The 22,077-nt window shown below is 42.0% G+C and overlaps 2 protein-coding genes across 2 annotated transcripts in view; one reads left to right on the top strand and one right to left on the bottom strand.

The window, feature by feature from the left end:
• The window catches only part of triob (trio Rho guanine nucleotide exchange factor b), a 108,408-nt gene that overhangs the window by 40,776 nt on the left and 45,555 nt on the right, over window positions 1-22,077 (bottom strand). Inside the window, 11 exon segments of the mRNA XM_079693474.1 lie at window positions 1,949-2,123; window positions 2,611-2,780; window positions 4,516-4,707; window positions 4,968-5,090; window positions 6,513-6,743; window positions 7,277-7,408; window positions 8,861-9,052; window positions 19,211-19,333; window positions 20,151-20,615; window positions 20,770-20,874; window positions 21,872-22,064. Coding sequence (XP_079549600.1) covers window positions 1,949-2,123; window positions 2,611-2,780; window positions 4,516-4,707; window positions 4,968-5,090; window positions 6,513-6,743; window positions 7,277-7,408; window positions 8,861-9,052; window positions 19,211-19,333; window positions 20,151-20,615; window positions 20,770-20,874; window positions 21,872-22,064 — 2,101 coding nt within the window.
• On the top strand, window positions 15,069-18,537 carry LOC307046829 (uncharacterized protein). Its single transcript, XM_079693475.1, has 4 exons — window positions 15,069-16,567; window positions 16,670-16,894; window positions 17,038-17,147; window positions 17,253-18,537. Exons 1-4 carry the CDS (start codon window positions 16,237-16,239, stop codon window positions 17,349-17,351), a joined length of 765 nt encoding a protein of 254 aa, XP_079549601.1. The 5' UTR covers window positions 15,069-16,236; the 3' UTR covers window positions 17,352-18,537.

Below are 22,077 nucleotides of genomic sequence, written 5' to 3'. Positions count from 1 at the left end.
AAATAACATATTATAAAACCCTCTAAAATATATTTTGTAGTAATTTCACAAGATTTGCGTCAAATTAGAAACTTACCAAGCAGTTATTTTCACTCTGTTTTCGTCTCCTCTTACAGTTGAGTAAAATGCCCTCTGTGTATAAATAGATCATCTCCGTCAGCTGCTTACGCTGTTGAATCTAACTAACGTACAGAAAATCTCCTATTTGACCATATCCTTTTGCAGTGATACAGTTTACTGTTAGAGAGAACAACATCGTTAGATAGTGTAGGTCTCACCTCAACCCATGCCCTCACCTCCAACACACACCCCCATATGCACCAGGAGGGAGTGTCACGGTGCATGTGTGTGTGGGGAGGGAGACAAATGACTCCTCCACCCATCTTCATGCTCGAGCACTGTGTCATACTAATCCTTTGTGTGTATCTGTGGGCGTACTTCAGTTTTCAACCCAAGAGATTTAGAAGATTTACCACCATTCCCTGACTCGACATGTAAGGCTAATGTAAGACATTTCTGTGCTTTTGGACTTAAGAAAACAGACACATAACTTATATCTGCACATAGTGGAGGATAATTCATATGAGCAGAAATTTGATGAAACACCATATACTTCCACACCATGCACAATGTGCAGTTAGTTTACTCCTTTTGCATCTAGCAATTCCAGCTCACAGGAAGGGTAAAGCAAAAGTTATGACCAGAAGAAACCAAATAATGATGAAATGTTGTCCATTTAAATCTGTATCATAAGATGTTCTTCATGAGTTTGCAGTAGAGCCACAGTCGTGCTTTTCTGCTTAATATGACCACATCTAGGTTTAGTGTACCGGAATGCTTACACTTAAGATCATTAAAACTACAGCTTACCCTAATGGGAAGATCAATCATTTTGCAGGTGTAAACTAAAGTGTTAAACAAATCAATAATGGCAATGGAATAAAAAGGGCCGAGTTCATACAAGTGAATGCAATTCATTCTGAGCGGGACATAACACATTTCAGGCCTATCCATCCAATAGTTGTGAGACAATTCACTCAAAACGTGTTGGTGGTGAAATGTCAGGGGAAAACTCAATTTAGGATTCATCCCTGGTTCCATGTTCTTATAAAATGTTGTACCATAAAGCAGATATTGAGATATTTGACGAAAAGGTCCTGACACACCGACACTAGCATCCCTAGAGCAATACTTGCAAAAATACTCCTGAATAAAAAACGTTTTACTTTTTCTCCAAGCCTTATTCCCCCAGAGTGTAATTTATATGTCAACAGAGCATGGTTCAGAAAATATGATTTCACAGCCATGCTAAACATCAAGACAAAAATAACAAAATATATTGAAAAAAAAGTAGATATCAAAGCACAAGCGGAGAAAAAGCATTAAGTCTCTCTCTGTGGGCTGTTAAAGAATTAGCGGAAACAATGCAGCTAGTTTCAGGTTGGGCTGGGACAACTAAATTGTAATTGCCAGAAGATGAGATGCGTCAATTGGAACATAATACTTTTAAATGTAGCACTTGTGAGAGTTTCACTGTAATTCAACCAAGGTTTGAATCTCAATGTGACTGTGTAACGGTCCATCAGCTCAGAGCCACAGTCATTTTGGTTTAATCATGTGCCATATGTACCTGATCTTTTTCAGCATTTAAGAACAACACAAAGCCTATTCGACACAAATGAAAATATGGTCCATTTATGTGTGTATCTCTCGACTTATAACATCGACTATCTTATTATCACCTCTAATCTTGTAATTATCTTCTCAGATACAACATGCCTGTTGCATGCTTGATTAAATATCAACCATTTCTTACTCTTTTAAACCCTTGCAGCACAATCTTCCACTGCTCCACTTAATTTACTCAATCTCTTTTTTGCCTGAACATGTAGGATAAAGCTGAAATAAATATTCTTGATGCACCAAGCCTCCGTCTCCTGCTACTCACATCAATGGCGTCCCTCTCAAAGATGCGGAGCTGCAGGAAGAGCTCCAGTTTGATCTTCCTTTCTTGGAAAAGCTCCTCCATCTGGCCCTGGGCCTCGTCCAGCTGCTGCAGCACACTCTCGATGTGGGCCATGGAGCTGTTGTGGGGAGTCTTGTTGCTTGAGATGGCCGAGTCTCTGTGGAAAGGTTAAATGTAGGGGATTTAGAGGAACAGCACATTTGTGGTCAGAGATGAAGCTCCCAATTCTTTTGGTGGCATCCCTGAGGAAGTAAAAGAAACCCTTTTTTTTTTTCATTTTCTAAATACTTCCCCTCTCCTTTGCTCGGTTGTTTACTTGGTCCGTTAGAGAAAATCCCTTCTATCCTTCTTCTTAGCTTTATTTTTGTTTCTTTCCTCATGATTGCTTAAGATCACAGAAAAAATGTCAGGCCAGGCCTTGGGCATAGGCATAATTGGGCCTCTATATCTTAGTTTTCGTATTTAGTTGAGTTATTTTCAGTGGTACAGGAGTTCTTTGTGTTGTGGTAATGCTACTAAACTTTTATAGATAGAACTCAAAAGACTGTGATTGTAGGGATTAATATACTTTAATAATGTGGCTTACCCTATAATGAATAATATATTGTAATATGCAAACAAGAGCATGTATAAGTAGTTGTCACCTGAGCTGTTGTATCAGGTCCTCCCCCTCCTTGATGACATTGACTGTAGCCTGCAGGGTGGTCTGCTGCTGCTGGCCGAAACGTTTGATCAGGTCCTGCACTGCTTCCACCGACTCTGCATACACATCATCCAGCAGTTCCTTCTGAAGCTCCTCCAACCACGTCCACAGCTAAGAGTGATTGACAGCAAAATAAATCCAGTAAACATGTAGCATCATGCTGTGTAGACCTCATGGAGAAGAGGAAAAGAGCAGGAAGCAAACTAAACAGCCCCAGTATGAACATAATCACATGCTCAAGAGGGTGGGGCAAAAGCGTATGTAGAAATTGATACTTGTGCTTCCAATTGGATAGAACAAATATATCTACCCAGGTTGTAAAATGCTGGTGTTTTGTGAATGGTCATCTTGGTAACAGATTAGCCATCTGGTGAATTGGCTCAGCCTTCTAACGCCCTGGCACACAATTCAGATTGGAGGAGAGACCCTGGCACCCAAGGTTTGTCTAACACCCACTTTGCTTTCTCAAAAACATGTGACGTCATCCACTGTGTAACAAAGTAGCTTACATTATACTTGACGCTTATACAGACATACTGTCTGAGCTAACTGAGTGGCTGCTTTTTTTAAATAATGTGTTTTATTATTATCAGTAAAGATTTGTTTTACAAGGCATAATAGTAAGCCACCTGTTCCTATTTGTCACTAAGGTTGAGTTATAAACAATATCTGAAATGACTACAAGAATCGACTTCATCTGAGTACAGTTGAATTTGCTCTTTCGCAAGTGTCTGTCTCTCCACAGTGAACTGTTTGTTTGATTGTAACATGCTGGACTGCATCCAAAGGTTTCTACAGAACTGCAAGAGGTGATGGCCAGGAGAGCTGGAAACATTGACACGCATACACATACCCAGGCACACACACACACACTGACCTGAACCAGTGTGAACTGACAGATGGGATGAAAGAGATTAGTCCATATGGACGCTAAAGACTAGCTCCATTTCTAACACTACGGCTCTGACTATCTCTATGAGTCTGAGTAAACAGGATGTAGAGGCACCACATGTTGAGTACAGTGTAATGTCAGTGTGGAGAGGTTCATTTGGACAGTGAAAGACTGTGAGCAATTAGTGTTGTAGAGATGAGCAACACAGACACGTACAGATGGCTGCCCTGTCCTGTACAATTTGCATGTTCTTTATTTAATTCTAAATGAATGAGGCATATAACAGAGGCATGATTGTCATTATCACAGTAATGTAGAAAGCATATTGAGGCAGATTGCCTTCATTTGTGTAAATAAAAGTGCACTACTAAAAAATGGAAATGCACAGATGTTTGCACTGGGAGAACTAGGAGTACGGATTATTGGCGATTGTTGGTGCAGATGTATAAAGCATATTAAAGTTAGCGAAATATGAGTAAAACTATTTTTGCTTGTGTGTGACCAATTTAAATGTGATTGCAGAAATGTAATCAACTTATTCAGTCATGGGGACTAACACTGTCTGTGTTAAAGTCCTAACATAGATGATAATGGCTACTTGCTAGAAGGATTGTAAGTGTTAATAGTTTCTGGGTAATAGTGTATTTATTTCACAGCCATCTGCAAATGCAATTCTGATTGTAAAGCCATTATAAAAACAATTCTCAAAACAGCAAAAGCAGAACAATTACTAATGGGTCAGTTTTATGGTTGATGAAGACATGACATGTTTTTTCCTGCGATTACTACATACATTAAAAAAGATTGCTGATCAATAAAACGATAACCATCTACTTCATCAGGCTAGTTTTCTCATAAAGTAGTACAAGCTTTAGCTTTAGACAAAATAGATGAGTCGAATCAATGTGGTTGATAGGCCTTATTAGGGTTGAGGAGAGGAGAGGTAATACACACCTCTTTGACGTGAGTATGGAAGGCAACAGACATGTCCAGCAGGACTTTACGTTGCTCAACACGTCGCACAAAGTCCTGAATGCGATCTTCTAGTTGATGGGCAGCCTGGTAAATTTCCTCTGGGTCACACTCTCCGGTCTGGGCCAGCTGTTCTGCTGCCTCCAGCAACTTGTCAGCATTGGTGTAGGTGTTCTGAAACATAAACATTAAGAATTGATGAGAGTCCAAATACACTTGATTGTTACTACAAAAACACCTTTTGAGCTTAAAAAGATGATTAAGCATATTTGTCTTCCAAAATAATATTTTACTTAATATTTGATATTCAGACTAAACATTGAAATGCTTCACACATGCATGATTTCTCATCAAAAATGTCAATTGATGCTGAGAGAAAAAGCACATCACAAGATGATTTGTTTTTGTGTTAACACTTGAACCTTGAAACTCACCTGTGCAACTTCCTCAAAGTCTTCATGTCTCTTCTGCAGAGCCCTGGCTCTGTGTAAAGACTTCCCAACACCAGTGTGTTTACTGAGGAAGGCCTCACCGTGGTTCTCTATCCAGTCGAGCACCTGGGAACACACAGAGTATAAGCATGTAGTATGTATTTTCAAGCAGTAGGGGGTGTAATTTGACTGGCTTGACTGTATTCAGATCACATTAGCATTAGAGTACTTTTTAGATGTCATCACTCTCTTCCTCACCCCTCCGTCTTGCTCTCTGCTCATCCCCCCTTTCTTTACTATTTCCCCCCATATGCAGTCTGTCATGTCTAAATTGCACAAGTGGACGATTAGGTTTTGCCTAATAGGAAATCCAGAGCAGTTCAAAGTGTCAACATTTCCACTGTGGGGGAGATTAGCTATAAATCTTTGTGCATAATTACCTTATTATCTATAAAACAGATGGCCATACTTAATCTGTTTATATGTATGGTAATGAAAAGGATTCACAATGCTCTCAAGTCTCAGTTATAATATTTTGATGGGACAAACAAATCTGAACATGTGCACAATGCCCTCGACACTGTATGTGGCAGAAAATTGTATCACCATGGAAACCACTATCAAGAGAAAAGGGGGATGAAAGAGTGGATGGAAGAGGGGAATGACAGTAGTACAAAGATACAGCAAGATGGAGAGGGGGCAGAGAGGCAGGGAAGAGTTCATGCCTAAAGGGGAGAGATGTGTAGATGACACTATGCAACTCAGTAGTTTTGATCTAAGAGCTCAGCCATCCTCAGTCACATAGAGAGAAAAACTCTCTCTAAACCCAAGAGGAAGTGGGGGAAAAAAGGCTTTGAAAAAGCTGGAGCTGATTATATTACATCTTAATATCACACTCTGCTATCCAGTATGGGATGTTTGCACAATATCTCACTGCAAAAGAGATAATAGGATCTTTATAACATTTAAAAAAAATTAATACAGCAACACTAAACACATTTGTTGCTATTGTAACAGCTTCTTATTTTTGTATTTGTTATCTAGCTATCCAGTATACATGTACTAGTAAAATATGTCTTACATTACCCTGCTTCCTATTTTGTATGTGTTCTGATTCTTATCAGCAATACCAGCTTATTCAACTACTCGGAAGCACAAATGTTTTACAGATTAAACCGAATCAAAATAAGTTTAGTAAACTGCCACATAACAAGAAGAGTTGTGAAAAGCTCAATAAGTTGATTAATTGAGGAGAAAATGTTAGGAAGGATAGATGTGTACATGTGTAAGAGCAGTGTATAGCTAGCCCTAATGGTCACTGCTTTACCGGGCCGGGTAATTACTTGAAATAGGGACAAGATGAGAGAGCACTTTATCCTGTCTCTACCGTAGTCTACATGTGTATGTAAATGTGTACGTGTATGTGTAGTTGTATGTGAATGTGTAGTTGTATGTGTATGTGTGAACAACAAAACCTGCTAAGGCCAACACAGCTGCAGCTCTTTTGTTAGTTGGACTCTGCTCTGTATGTATTTGAGTGTCTCTTACTTGCTGTACATCCTGCTGAAAGACACACAGCTGCAGCCGTTGATGCAGGCGGACTTTGCGATGCTGCCAGATGTTTTCCAGCTGCCTCTGGTGGTGCAGCACCTCATGGATGATGTCTAAGACGTGGTGTACAGCCTTGGAGTAGTTAGCCGATGCCATCAACGAATCAGCACTTCCTGGTGTCAAAGGTCGCTGTAGTTTGTCCAAAAGAGACTTCCCATCCTGGCTTACCTGTTAAAGGTATCATGTAGTTTCACATATTGCAAAAATCCTTACATTATCTCACGTGGGAAACATGAAAACCTCCCAAATTCCTTAGCAAACAGATAATAAGATGAATTATGCAGAAAAGATCTGCATTATTGATATAGTAAGATTTTCCATTACCTCAGACTCGATAGCACAGACATCTAATATTTTTTACAATATTCTTTCAAAGTTAAATACATTTTTCTAATAGGGAATTTTCACATTTGGGTTAAGTTTTTTTTTTTTTAAAGGACTATAACCTTCTGCTTTAATATTGTATATCATATTCAATATCTCTAGTACATATAATTTACTTAGAACATTTTGATCATGTGTAAGATTTTATGTGTAAATTAATTAAACGTAGACGCACTGTGTTAAGGCTGTTGATAATATTGTGAATTCATGATTTGGATAATTATCAGTCCCATTTCATGCCGTGCGGCGGAGGCCTCAATATTTCCATGTACCTTTTTGTTTTGCATGATTACATCAGCATGCATGTGTGAACTGACCTCAGAGTATGCTGTTGTGATGTGCTCGTACAGTCCCTGGTGATGGTGGATTGTGTCTTCCAGATCTTGGAGTTCAGAGGGCAGCTCTCCCTCACCACATGCCTTACACCATGGCTCCACTTTACTCATGTACTGAGGAGAGAACAGACACAATACAAACATTGTATTACACAGACCTACAGATAAATATACAGTATACACAATATATATAGTGTGCAGTGTCTAGGTATTGTATACTATGCATTCTATTTGGTATGTACTGTAAAATGCGATATCTTTTGTGCATGCATGACGGGGCTGTTAAGATCCTTTGTAAAGCCAGATTAACTTGTTCTATATTGTTTAAATTATAATTACATTGTCACACTACAAGTAGGCACTTTAAAATGATCATTAAACCTGTATATTTTTATTTTGCGGTGACCAATTATCAGATTGTTTCTGTGAAACCAAGATAATGAAAATAACTGAACCAGTTGATTTTGCAGTGGCAATTGATATATCTATTCATGCAGTATGGAAACCTGTATTTTTCACTAACGGCATACTTAGACTGCCCATATTACTACTAAGACAGTCCATGGTATAAGCATGTATGTAGACTTCAGACAATGTTTTGCCCGTTGAATACTCCCACAGTTAGCCAACAAAAACAAAGAAAAACAATGACTCTGCATTAGGATATCTCTTCCTCGGCTGGCGGCTTAACTAGCTTTACATAAAGGTTTGGCATCCCAACTGTTATTGTTGGAAACAGAAAGGCTGACAAGGAAAGAGACTTTTCCTCTCACTGAGAAGTGAGAGGAAAAGTTCAACAACCAAAAAGGGAGAGAAGAGGGGAGATCTGGGTAGAACGATATGATACAAATCTGATTGACCATTTATTATTCTGTTTTATGAAGGGAAGAATGGAAAGGAGTTTGGGTCTGTTTAAAATTGCCTTGTTATAGATATCTATAATAAGTATAAAATATATACTTTATTTTATATGTAATATGAGGAAGAGACTATTTTGGCAAAATTGTAAGATGAAAGCATACAATACAAATATCATGTCTGCGACGCTGCTCCCCAACTAAACCTGACAGCAACACATCAAAAGCTGACTAGTAAGTCTTGAGCAATAAGATCGTACAGAAAAGAGGCCACTCAGCAAACTATAGATGTCAACAACCAACTAATTCAATGTAACTGCAAACATAAGCAAAACGATGGAAAGCAGTATTTATCATTTAAATGGTCTTTTAGGTCTATTAGAGCTTGTAAATTGTAGTGTTTTTTATTCTACTTCTCTTTCTCTTTAAATGTACTCATCTTAAAAATATATAAAACTATTATTAGGTTTAAATCCTTAACTATTCAGTAAAGCACACATTCCAGATATTCATTTCAGCCTTTAAAGTTCTGTAATACATCTAATATGCTCCATTCCCCCTCTTATTTGTGCCTATCATTAAAGAAAGAATACCCATTCATTCTACCGCATACTGTACGCTTGTGCATGTAATTGTCAATTTTCCAGGGGGAGATATCCTCAGAACTGTACTTAATATCCTGTTCGTCTGTTAGTCGTTTTGCATGTACCTGGTCTGCTTTCTGGTGGAAGCTGGCAGACATCTCCAGCAGGGTGCTGCGTTCGTCCAGTGCTGCAGCAAAGGCCTTCCACTCCTGCTCCAGCTGACTTGAGATCTGCTGGATCTGCTGGGAGGCGTAGTGGCCGGTCTCCAGGAGCCGGTTCCCGACCGACATGATCCGATTGATGTTCACATAAACATTCTGTGTTCAAGGCAGAGAAGAAAAAATAGACACAACAATCAATTGGTTTTAATTCCTAAAGTACTGGAGGTGCTTTGTTTGATTATCTTTAACATAGACAGGACAAAACTGTAAATAAATACTAATGTACACTTGCAACATTTGTACAAACTCCATTGCTTTAAATATTTAGATATCTGACCTGAAGCATAACTGACACATACACACATTGTTTTTTCCGTTTAATGTTGATTTTGGGCACCCAGGTAAATTATAAGGTGGCCAGGTAAAATAATGTTGCAGTTTCATTTTAGGTGTAATGATGCATGAAGATGAAACCATGTCTTCAAGCATTCAAGATTGTCTTTACTTCCAGCAAGTGAGCAAAGTTTGTTTGTGAAACATGGTAGCCAAAATTACATTAGTGTAAGTAATATAAGATAGAATAAAAGTCAATATAGGCACCCTTGTCATCAGCTACCCCCCCATCCCTCACCACGCATGCATGCACGTACCATGTGAATAATGAAATAAGCCCATTGGCCTCTTATCTTTAAGTCTTTTTTAATATATGGGCTCCAAGCTGTTTTGTGTAGATAGGAACGGATCAGCGAACGCTAATTAACAACTGTGTTAACAGCCAGTTATTATTCTATTCAATTACTGCTCCTGGAGCCTATAATGGCTCTTAGTTTGTTTATTTCAATCACGACGGGGAGGAAAGATGAACCAAACACCAGCAACAGCAAATTAAGAGTTTTCCTCAAAGTAGGAGACACTGGATTTGTACTTTGCTTTTGTTCATCTATAATGTTTTTGAAATGATTAGTGTCTTTTTATTAAAGTAGGACTTGGAAATGGTTTTAATTAGCTTTTTATTTTCTTAAGCAAACCAAGCAAAGCGATTCCCTGTTGTCCAAAATCCCAGAAAGTCTTGTCACTGGGAACGAAAAACACTAGATTGGAGTGCTTAGAAGTAAGGCTCATGTGATAAAGTAAGGCTCATGTGATAAAGCAAGGCTCATGTGATAAAGCAAGGCTCATGTGATAAAGCAAGGCTCATGTGATAAAGTAAGGTTCATGTGATAAATGAAGGGAGTCTAACTGCTAGAGAACTACCAAAATCCTATTACAAATGTTATAAAGCAACACATATAGGAGGAAGATCATCTCTAAGCTACTATAGATCATATGTGGTATTGTACCATGGGACATTTGTGTTTTTTGACAAGTCCAGGTAAAAAAAGGATACAAATATTTTAAAGAGAACACACACCCATACATAAGCACACATACAGTGGGGCAAAAAAGTATTTAGTCAGCAACCAATTGTGCAAGTTCTCCCACTTAAAAAGATGAGATAGGCCTGTAATTTTCATCCTAGGTATACCTCAACTATGAGAGACAAAATGAGAAAAAAAAAAATCCAGAAAATCACATTGTCTGATTCTTAAAGACTTTATTTGCAAATTATGGTGAAAAATAAGTATTTGGTCACCTACAAACAAACAAGATTTCTGGCTCTCACAGACCTGTAACTTCTTCTTTAAAAGCCTCCTCTGTCCTCCACTTGTTAACTGTATTAATGGCACCTGTATTAATGGCACCTGTCGTTATCAGTATAAAAGACACCTGTCCACAACGTCAAACAGTCACACTCCAAACTCAACTATGGCCAAGACCAAAGAGCTGTCAAAGGACACCAGAAACAAAATTGTAGACCTGTACCAGGCTGGGAAGACTGAATCTGCAATAGGTAAGCAGATTGGTGTGAAGAAATCAACTTTGGGATCAATTATTAGAAAATGGAAGACATACAAGACCACTGATAATCTCCCTCGATCTGGGGCTCCACGCAAGATCTCACCCCGTGAGGTCAAAATGATCACGAGAACCGTGAGCAAAAATCCCAGAACCACACGGGGGGACCTAGTCAATGACCTGCAGAGAGCTGGGACCAAAGTAACAAAGGCTACCATCAGTAACACACTACGCCGCCAGGGACTCAAATGCTGCAGTGCCAGACGTATCCCCCTGCTTAAGCCAGTACATGTCCAGGCCCGTCTGAAGTTTGCTAGAGAGCATTTAGATGATCCAGAAGAGGATTGGGAGAATGTCATATGGTCAGATGAAACCAAAATACAACTTTTTGGTAAAAACTCAACTAGATGTGTTTGGAGGAGAAAGAATGCTGAGTTGCATCCAAAGAACACCATACCTACTGTGAAACATGGGGGTGGAAACATCATGCTTTGGGGCTGTTTTTCTGCAAAGGGACCAGGACGACTGATCCGTGTAAAGGAAAGAATGAATGGGGCCATGTATCGTGAGATTTTGAGTGACAACCTCCTTCCATCAGAAAGGGCATTGAAGATGAAACGTGGCTGGGTCTTTCAGCATGACAATGATCCCAAACACACCGCCCGGGCAACGAAGGAGTGGCTTCGTAAGAAGCATTTCAAGGTCCTGGAGTGGCCTAGCCAGTCTCCAGATCTCAACCCCATAAAAATTTTGGAGGGAGTTGAAAGTCCGTGTTGCCCAGCGACAGCCCCAAAACATCACTGCTCTAGAGGAGATCTGCATGGAGGAATGGGCCAAAATACCAGCAACAGTGTGTGAAAACCTTGTGAAGAATTACAGAAAACGTTTGACCTCTGTCATTGCCAACAAAGGGTATATGACAAAGTATTGAGATGAACTTTTGTTATTGACCAAATACTTATTTTCCACCATCCATCCATCCATCCATCTTCTCCCGCTTATCCGTGGTCGGGTCGCGGAGGTAGCAGTTCCAGCAGAGAGCCCCAAACTTTCTTTTCCCTGGCCACATCAACCAGCTCTGACTGGGGGATCCCAAGGCGATCCCAGGCCAGCGAAGAGATATAATCCATCCACCTGGTCCTAGGTCTACCCCTTGGTCTCTTCCCAGCTGGACGTGCCTGGAACACCTCCCTAGGGAGGCGCCCAGGTGGCATCCTAACTAGGTGCCCGAACCACCTCAACTGGCTCCTTTCGACGCGAAGGAGGAGCGGTTCAACTCCGAGTCCCTCCCGGATGACCGAACTTCTCACCTTATCCCTAAGGGAGACACCAGCCACCCTGCAGAGAAAACCCATCTCGGCCGCTTGTACCCGCGATCTCGTTCTTTCGGTCATGACCCATCCTTCATGACCATAGGTGAGGGTAGGAACGAAAATGGCACGTAGACAGAGAGCTTTGCCTTCTGGCTCAGCTCCCTTTTCGTCACAACGGTGCGGTAAAGCGACTGCAGTACCGCTCCCGCTGCTCCGATTCTCCGACCCATCTCACGCTCCATTGTTCCCTCACTCGAGAACAAGACCCCGAGATACTTGAACTCCTTCACTTGGGGTAAGGACTCATTCCCTACTTGGAGTGGACAGTCCATCAGTTTCCTGCTGAGAACCATGGCCTCAGATTTGGAGGTGCTGATCCTCATCCCAGCCGCTTCACACTCGGTTGCGAACCGATCCAGTGAGTGCTGAAGGTCGCAGACCGATGACGCCATCAGAACCACATCATCTCCAAAAAGCAGTAGTGCAATCCTTAGTCCACCGAACTGCAGACCCCCTCCCCCATGACTACGCCTCGGAATCCGATCCATGTATATTACCAACAGGATTGGTGACAAAGCGCAGCCCTGGCGGAGGCCAACCCTCACCTGAAATGGGTCCGACTTACTGCCGAGGACCCGGAAACAGCTCTCGCTTTGGGAGTACAGAGATTGGATGGCCCTGAGTAGAGACCCCCTCACCCCATACTCCCGCAGCACCTCCCACAGTGACTCCCTGGGAACTCGGTCATACGCCTTCTCCAAGTCTACAAAACACATGTAGACTGGATAAGCGTACTCCCAGGCCCCCTCCAGGATCCTTGCAAGAGTAAAAAGCTGATCTGTCGTTCCACGACCAGGACGGAATCCGCATTGTTCCTCTTCAATCTCAGGTTCGACAATCGGCCTGACCCTCCTTTCGAGTACCTCAGAGTAAACTTTCCCGGGGAGGCTGAGTAGTGTGATGCCTCTGTAATTGGCACACACCCTCTGATCCCCCTTTTTAAAAAGGGGAACCACCACCCCGGTCTGCCACTCCTTCGGTACTGTTTCCGACTTCCACGCAACGTTGATGAGACGTGTCAACCATGACAGTCCCTCAACACCCAGAGCCTTCAGCATTTCTGGGGGGATCTCATCCACCCCCGGGGCTTTGTCACTGTGAAGTTGTTTGACGAACTCAGTGACCTCCCCCCGGGAGATTGGTCATACTCCAGCTCTGCCTTTAACATAGAGGGCGGAGTTGTCGGGTTCAGGAGTTCCTCAAAGTGCTCCTTCCAACGCCCTAACACTCCATCAGTTGAGGTCCACAACGTCCCGTCCTTACTGTACACAGCTTGGATGGTTCCCTGCTTCCCCCTCCTGAGGTGTCAGACAGTTTTCCAGGACAACTTTGGTGCCGCCCGAAAGTCCTTTTCCATGTCTTCTCCGAACTTCTCCCACACCCGCTGCTTTGCCTCGGCCACGGCTGAGGCTGCTGCCCTTCGGGCCTGTCGGTACCTTGCAACTGCCTCGAGAGTCCCCCGGGATAACAAATCCCTGAAGGCCTCCTTCTTCAGTCTGACGGCTTCCCTGACCACCGGTGTCCACCAGGAGTTTCGAGGGTTACCGCCCCTTGAGGCACCTAGGACCTTGAGACCACAGCTTCCCGCCGCGGCTTTGGCAATAGAGGCTTTGAACACCGACCACTCTGGTTCAATGTCCCCAACCTCCACAGGAATGCCCGAAAAGCTCCGCCGGAGGTGTGAGTTGAAGGCCTCCTGAACTTGGGCCTCCTCCAGACGTTCCCAGTTCACCCAAACTACATGTTTGGGCTTACCAAGTCTATCCAAAGGCTTCCCCCGCCACTCAACCCAACTCACCACCAGATGGTGATCAGTTGACAACTCCGCCCCTCTCTTTACCCGAGTGTCCAAAACATACGGCCTCAGGTCCGATGATACGATAACGAAATCGATCATGGACCTTCTGCCTAGGGTGCTCTGGTACCACGTACACTTATGAGCATCCTTATGTTCGAACATGGTGTTTGTTATGGCCAATCCATGACTAGCACAGAAGTCCAGTAACAAACCACCACTCCGGTTCAGATCAGGGTGCATAAGCACACACAACAGTCAGAGTTTTCCCCCCCATAACCCGCAGGCGTAGGGACAACGAAGCACCCAACCGGGGACTTGTGAGTATCCCCAAACCCGCCCGGCGCCTCACACCTTGAGCAACTCCGGAGAAGAATAGAGTCCAACCCCTATCCAGAAGTAAGGTTCCAGAACCGACGCTGTGCGTAGAGGTGAGCCCAACCAGATCCAACTGGTAACGCTCCACCTCCCGCACAAGCTCCGACTCCTTCCCCCCCAGAGAGGTGACGTTCCACGTCCCCAAAGCCAGCTTCTGTCGCCCGGGTCTGGTCCGTCGAGACCCTCTGCCTTCACTGCTAACCTTCTGGCAGCGCACCCGACCCCATCGCTGTTTCCTGTAGGTGGTGGGCCCGCGGGACGGAGAAGCGGAGGTGTTGCCCACGTTGCCTTTTCGGGCTGTGCCCGGCCGGGCTCCGTGGTACGCCCGGCCACCAGACGCTCGCCGACGAGTCCTCCTTCTAGGCCTGGCTCCAGAAGGGGACCCCGTTCTTACTCCGGGCCGGGTATCCTCACTTCGTGTGTCGTCTTTCATGAGGTCTTGTGAACCAATCTTAGTCTGGCCCCTTGCCTGAGACCAATTTGCCATGGGAGACCCTACCAGGAACACAAGGTTCCAGACAACACAGCCCCCAGGTTCATCAGGGCACAAAAACCTCTCTACCACGGTAAGGGGCTGGTTCTTCAGAGAGGGTTCCACCATAACTTGCAAATAAATTCTTTAAAAATCAGACATTGATTTTCTGGATTTTCTTTTCTCCTTTTGTCTCTCATAGTTGAGGTATACCTAGGATGAAAATTACAGGCCTCTCTCATCTTTTTAAGTGGGAGAACTTGCACAATTGGTGGCTGACTAAATACTTTTTTGCCCAACTGTACATACACACATACAAATGAGTAGGGGAACGGAGCAGATAGGGAAAAGAGTTCTGAGTCACAACCAATAAAGCCTGAAGGGCTTCAAGCCATCTGCTGGACATTATGAATTAGATTAAATAACAGAGGCTGGACTACTCGAACACACTGGGTGGTAAAAGCCTTAATTCCAAACTGATGGACAGAAAGGGGGAGGGCAGAAATAGGCAGAAGGTATTCCTAACTCAAACCGGATGAGGGTATGCAGCAAGTGAGAGGGAGAACGAGAAAAAGAGAGGAGGAAAAGCAGGGCAACACCTTTGACCCAGAGATCAGATCATCTACAGAGTAGGAAAACAAATAACATCACAGTGGAATTTGCTTTGTGAAGGAACTTCAGAACAAGATGAGCAACTGTCCACAGCAGCAGTAACATCCTTCCTGTCTTGCCAAAAAATAAAATTACTTTGTGCCCTGGTAGGTTCTTATCAACACCTAGATCGACCATGCTGACATATGTTCTGTGTACAAATTTAAGGCAAATCATCTCCATGCCTTCAGGGCTGTTCCAATGTTTTCTTTTTTTCTTTCATTACATATTTTCGTGCTAATATTATCAATGTCTAGCATGTAAAGCCTATACTGTGCAAGTGTGCATGATTTTGAAAGTGTTTTAATCATCATAGTATGTGTATTTACCCAAATATTGCAGATTATAATCAAGCCTCCTATTCACCCAAAATAATTGCTAACATTTTTATTTATTTGTATCTTTAATATGTTTTGAAGGCATGCTTCATGGATAATAAAGCTGTCTTTGGCTCTTTTCTTGCTGTAACAAATGCAAATGACACCTCTGTGGGACGAATAAAGGTATTCTGCTTCTGAATCATGCATTTCCTTTTCTCCCCTGGTGATCCAGTTTTAAAAAAAAAGTAAATCATGGTTACATGTAGTAAGCTAAGGTTGAAAAGAAGAAGTGTGTTTCCCTTAGGTAAGTGAATATTCTGTGACATATTTTTAAAATGTTTTTATTAAAATTGGTCTCATGAAGTCCCTCCCACAAAAATGATGTTAGTAGTATCTGTTCTGTAAGGTGCTATGTGCGTTCATAACTCAAAGTCAGATGGAGATGCAATTCAACAATGGAGCAGCTTGAAACAGAAGACACTGCTGTCGATGAATACATGACAATGGATGCAGATGAATGGTTGGAACTAGAGATTAAAGAAAAAGGAGAAACACCTGTTTTTGGTTTTAACGGAAAAGAGGATTCAAACCAGCATGACTCAGGCCCAGATTCAAGAGGACAGAAGAGAGAAGAGTTGAAAAAAGAGAAACCTGTGATTGACAAACCGCATCAAAACACCAGAAGCCCGACCTCTGCTCTACCTTCCATTCCTCTTACCGACAGATACATCACTATCAGACGCCCTCCAATGAATGCTAACAGAGGATTAAGGGTATCTCAATTAGGTAAGGTATACTGAAATTAAATTAATATAAATACGGAATTTCATAAACAGGAACACTATCATACTGGTCAATTATAATAACATTTTATTTTCTTCTGACTAGTTTTCCTAAGGATTACTACAGTGGGTCTTCTGTTGCTGAGTATTATGTTACTTGGAGGGATGTTTTACTTTATGAACAACAACACGGAGGAAGTCCAGGACTTGAAAAGGGAAATAGGTGAGAGGCTACAGAATAACACGGAGGAAATCCAGGACTTGAAAAGGGAAATAGGTGAGAGGCTACAGAATAACACAGAGGAAATCCAGGACTTGAAAAGGGAAATAGGTGAGTTGTTTATTAACATATGAGTCATGGTAACTAACAGCTAGTCATTTGGAACGATTGCTGACTAAAAAAACTAAAAAAACAAATCATTGATCAAACATTTAATAAGTTGTGTAAAACTAAACTGTTGCACATCTCTACAGTGAATCTGAGAAGCAGCTCCAGATCAATGTACCTTTCCATCCTGGACAACTCTAATTGTTCCGTTGTTTCCCAGTGTGATCTGTCCATGGACAATAACAAATTGTTAAAGGTAAGAAAAAGAGTTGTGTGTTGGTATCCTTGTAAAAAGATATATAACAAAGTTCAGCATATTAATTGGCTTTATCTTAACTAACAACCATATTTGCCTTCACAGGAGCAAAGGGATTCAATCAATTCTTTTAACAAGACCATTGAAAATGGATTCTGCCGATTGCCGATCTCCTGCAGCAGTAACTCTACTTTAGGAACATGACCAGGCGTTAAAGCCAATCTGGAAACAAATCTATAATGTAACTGGAAAAAACACTTCAATTATCCTTAACCATGTTATCATTTGTTATCATTAATGTTTGTACATTGTCAGTTATGTTGTGCTATACTGTATGTTGTACAGGTGTAATATATCTACCATATTGTCTTGTTTTTTTTATACTATATACACACAGCCAAAATAGGATTGGTTTACCGGCAAAATTGTGACACAAAGCTTCTGCACCATATGAAATGTTAAAAAACTAATGTAACTTTAACTTATATCATGGTTGAGAAACCCCTTCATTACCAAACTGTATTTATCAAGTGTCTCCTAAAGGGGGCATTACAGTACAGTAACATAACTCCATCTAGTGTATTGTGCATGATACTTGCTAGAAGTCACCACTAGCATTTGGTTTATGTCATAAACCTAAACTTGATGAAGCTCATATGAATTTCCAAGCCAAAAGCAATGATCACTAATACAACATTGCAAAAACAGTACCGGTAATGCCAATATTTACACATCAGCAGTAAGTGGTACATGAAATGTGTGTAAAGGTACTTAGGTGTTGTTTCACCTTCCTTTTTCTTTCCATACTTTTTTCTATATACTGTAAAATACTCAGAAACAAGAGGACACAGGCAGTATTCTACAAAAGACACAAACACATCCTGACACTACGTATTTCCATTCGGCCATGCAGGCAACAGGAAGGGGAAACGCTGCTTCCTTTGGAAGAATGGGCGGAGGCAGTAATGGTCACCCTATTGTGTGTGTGTGTGTGTGTGTGTGTGTGTGTGTGTGTGTGTGTGTGTGTGTGTGTGTGTGTGTGTGTGTGTGTGTGTGTGTGTGTGTGTGTGTGTGTGTGTGTGTGTGTGTGTGTGTGTGTGTGTTTCAAGTGTATTGTTAATATATGTGTGAGTTTAAACTCCAGCACCACCTGTCTGTTCTACCACTGTTGTCTATGGGTTATTGTTCATCTCAAACTACAGTGTGTTGACACTGAAGCTACCTCTGGGACTTGGTGTCACACCGCTTGTTAGCCATGCATCCTGACACCAGTGGGACTGTGAGTGGGGGGGATGTCAGGCCATGGGCCCCTTTCCCCTTGGATGCAATGGTCTCACTAACAATAGTTACAGTTTGACATTAGGAGTGAAATAAACATGATTGATTTTGATTTTCCTGTTGGTCCTTGTTTTTGTATTATACGAAATGGGCTTAACATGTTTGCGTGTTTCAATTTCTATGACTAAATGTGCTTTTTGTCATTGGTACATATACATGTCACTGATGAATTGTGATGTAAAAATGAAATGGAATTAGGGGCAGTGAGGGTGTGATTTGTGGTGGGTAGAAGACAAGCACAGACAGGAAGGGTATTGAGGATTTTTTTTAAGAATGCAGAGTGTACAGTTTACAGTAAAATATCCTTAGCAAAATGTATTAATCTGCAGCAAAGTTGTGCAGAATACAGTACAGGAAGGAAGGGTTGTGGAGCAGACCAGCATGGGAAGCAAACAGTTATGGGAGGGGCATGGAGGTAATATGGTTCAATTATGGGAACAACACTGTGACAAGACTTGACAGAGGGGGCAGAGTTGAGGCACAGTTGAACACAACTGAATCATTTGAGGCCAACAGTGGCAGGACAGAAAGTATTGTTCTACAGCAATCGACAGCCTGAGGGAGAGGCTGGTTTGGGTTAAAAGATGAGAAGCATATATGTGTGTTTGGTGATTGTACAGGGGTGGGAGGTCTTAGCTTGTCACTGTGAATGACAGTAATAATGATAGTTTGAGAAGGAATCATATTGTTTATCTGCATGTGTGAACGACGAGACAAAGTCTTACCATGCAGTTCATGGCAAAGTGGTTGTGCTGGGTCTGCAGCTCGACAGCATGCTGGTGGTTCCCTCCGATCTCCGTGTAACTGGTGAGAAAAAGGCCTTTGTTGTGCATGATCCAGTCGAACATCTATGGGGAGGAAATGCAGTTAGTCTTACATAGAATTCAAACTGAAAAGGGTATTTCGATCTCCTGTACTCACAGCAACAGCAGTGAGAATGAGAGAGTTGCTTGGTGTTTGTAATCAACTAAAATATTTTATCCCTCCACTGACTAAATAAATTAGCTGTGTGCATATGTGTGGTGTCCTTTTAATGTTCCTCCAACTATATGTTTGGTGTGTTGAAAAGACGTTTAATTTATTTGAATTACAGCTCTGACACTTTCCATAGCAGGCCTCCGCATTTGCCTGCAGCTCAGTTTCATATTTTACATTTCCCAGTTCCAAACACGCAGCATCACACTCTCTCGAATTTGACCACATACAGCCATGCACACACATACAAACACACACACAAACCTTTTAAAACTATAAATACCCAGGAAGTGAAAAACACATGATTTATATTATTAATAATTTGTGTGTTAACCCTCTTTTAACACTTGCAAGTAGTTTCTCTAAGGAACCTTATCTGCAATGCTACATACATCCACATCCCTGTTAATCTGGGATGCACAGGGCTAATCTGAGGATTTAAATGTCTGTATTAATGTAATGTTTAAAATACCCAGCTAAAACTGACATGCATGCATGGTCATACATCAGATTTGCTCCTGTGAGCCTGAAATACTTGTAAGTGTTGATGTAAATAGACTGCGACTTGACACATAACGTATCAACATACCGAGACGCACTAACGGACAACAATATGAGGGGGCAGTGAAGAACCAAATAAAATCTAACTGGTTTCAACATTCATGGTAACAGCATGGAGGACAAGCTAACCTTCTCTGCGTCCTGTTCAAACAGACGCAGCTGGAAACATTGGTCCAGCTTCAGTTTCCTCATGTGCCACAGCTGCTGCAGATTCTGTCGTGTCCCATGCAGCTTATCCAACAAGCCTGTCACTTTAGCTACTAGGTTGTGTATGTCCACATGCGCATTGAAGCTGTGATGATGGTCGTTGGAATCTCCACTAGCTCCGCCACTACGGTACCCGCTTTCACTGCTACTTCCACCTCCTGCAGTTTGTAACTGTAGCCTTTGCAGCAGCCTCCGTCCCTGCGCATCAAGCTCCTCCACCGACGCCTTAGTGGCCCTCTTCTTCAGCCCAGCATGGTCTTCCATGAGCCGTCGGGCCCCCTCCAGGTCCCGCGGGAGATCACGCTGGGACAAAGTTTCCTGGAGCTCCTCAAAGCGTGCCAGTGTGCGTGCGGCATCGCTGGCAAAGGTCTCAAACGACAGCCGCACCTAAAATGAAAGTCAAAAGTAAGCTGCTTTTTCCAAAATATAAATACTACTGAATTTCTACTTAAGTTTTCTTAATTAAGCAGGTCAAAGACTGAGGTCAGCTTGTGTCACTAAAAAATCTGAAGAATAGAACAAAAAGAAAAAGTATCCAAACCTCAATCCAGTCATCATGGTTGTACTCTAAGCTGCCCTCAAAGTCAGCTGTCAGCTGGGATTGGTCCACAATCTTGGATAAACCGTCTAAGGAGACCATCACCGTCTGGTGTGGGTGGGTGTATGTGGGACAATTGTAGTTGAAAGTGAAAGAGGGATGAATGCAAGAAAAGAAAAGAAGTGAAAACATTTGGGAATGGAGAGATGGAAGACATAAGGGAGACAGTGAAATAAAACCAACCAAAATGTAATCAGCATCACAGTTACCATAAACTTAACATTTCTCAATACTTCTGAAAAGAATTTGCAGAGTCAGTGGCTCCACAGGTCTACTGTTTAGATAGGTGGGGTGACCCCAAAAAAAACATTCCAGACATTTTAAACAGCGTTCATGTTATCGTTAATAAAATGGAAATACAAACACTGAGGTAACACTATGAACATGCAACATAAACAGGCAGAATTAGGGTTGGATTCTGGAGCCCTGAGTGCTCCTCTGTAAAGATACTATAACAATTGTTAACTGCAAGCAAACAAAGACACTTTTATAGGAAAAGTTGTAGTTGGAGGGTTGAACCTATACATATGTTTGCAGCAGGGAGTCGTGCAATAAAAACACCAAATTGTTCCCCCATCGATAACGCTGCAGTAAGAGAGTCAAACCAGGGACCTCCTGCCTATCATTGAGACCTACTCAGATACAGTACATGTTCAACATCTGTATCTAGTGTTGGGTTGAACCGTTTTGCTATGTCCTATATATCCTGGTCCCTTAGCAACTGGGTCAGAACTAAATATACCAGCAGATGCCCACATGGGATAGAACATTGCAGCTGTCACCAAAGCAGCGGCCCAATTAGACATGATGGCTATGCAAACAGAACTCTAACAGCTAAGACCACATTGTTAATTTATCATACTTAATAAAGTCATATTGATGTAAAAAGCACTACCAATCCATCTCTTATAGAAAAAAAAGAAAAGAATGAAAAACCTGTACACCCAAAAGAGACTAATGGTTCTTGTACAACATTCACAACAACAAAATCAGACATGATGAAATAATTTGGTTTGTGTCTTAGAAATAAGGTAGTGTCACCAACCTCGAATTCAAACTTTGAGCTGCCGAAGTTGGTCCTCTGCTTCTGCCAGAAGTTGTCCGGCTTGATGATGAGTGCGACGTGGATACAAGAGGGGAAAGACTCCTGGAGGATCTTCAGCAGAGGCTTGATGCTGTCCCACTTAGAACCACGCATGTCCACAATGACTGTGAAGCCATGTCTGGCCACCTCCTCACTGCAAATGAACA

The sequence above is a fragment of the Notothenia rossii genome (genome assembly GCF_949606895.1).
Source record: "Notothenia rossii genome assembly, chromosome: 7".
Lineage (NCBI taxonomy): Eukaryota > Metazoa > Chordata > Actinopteri > Perciformes > Nototheniidae > Notothenia > Notothenia rossii.
Note: the sequence above shows the minus strand (reverse complement) of the source record. Positions and strands in the feature narration are given on the sequence as shown.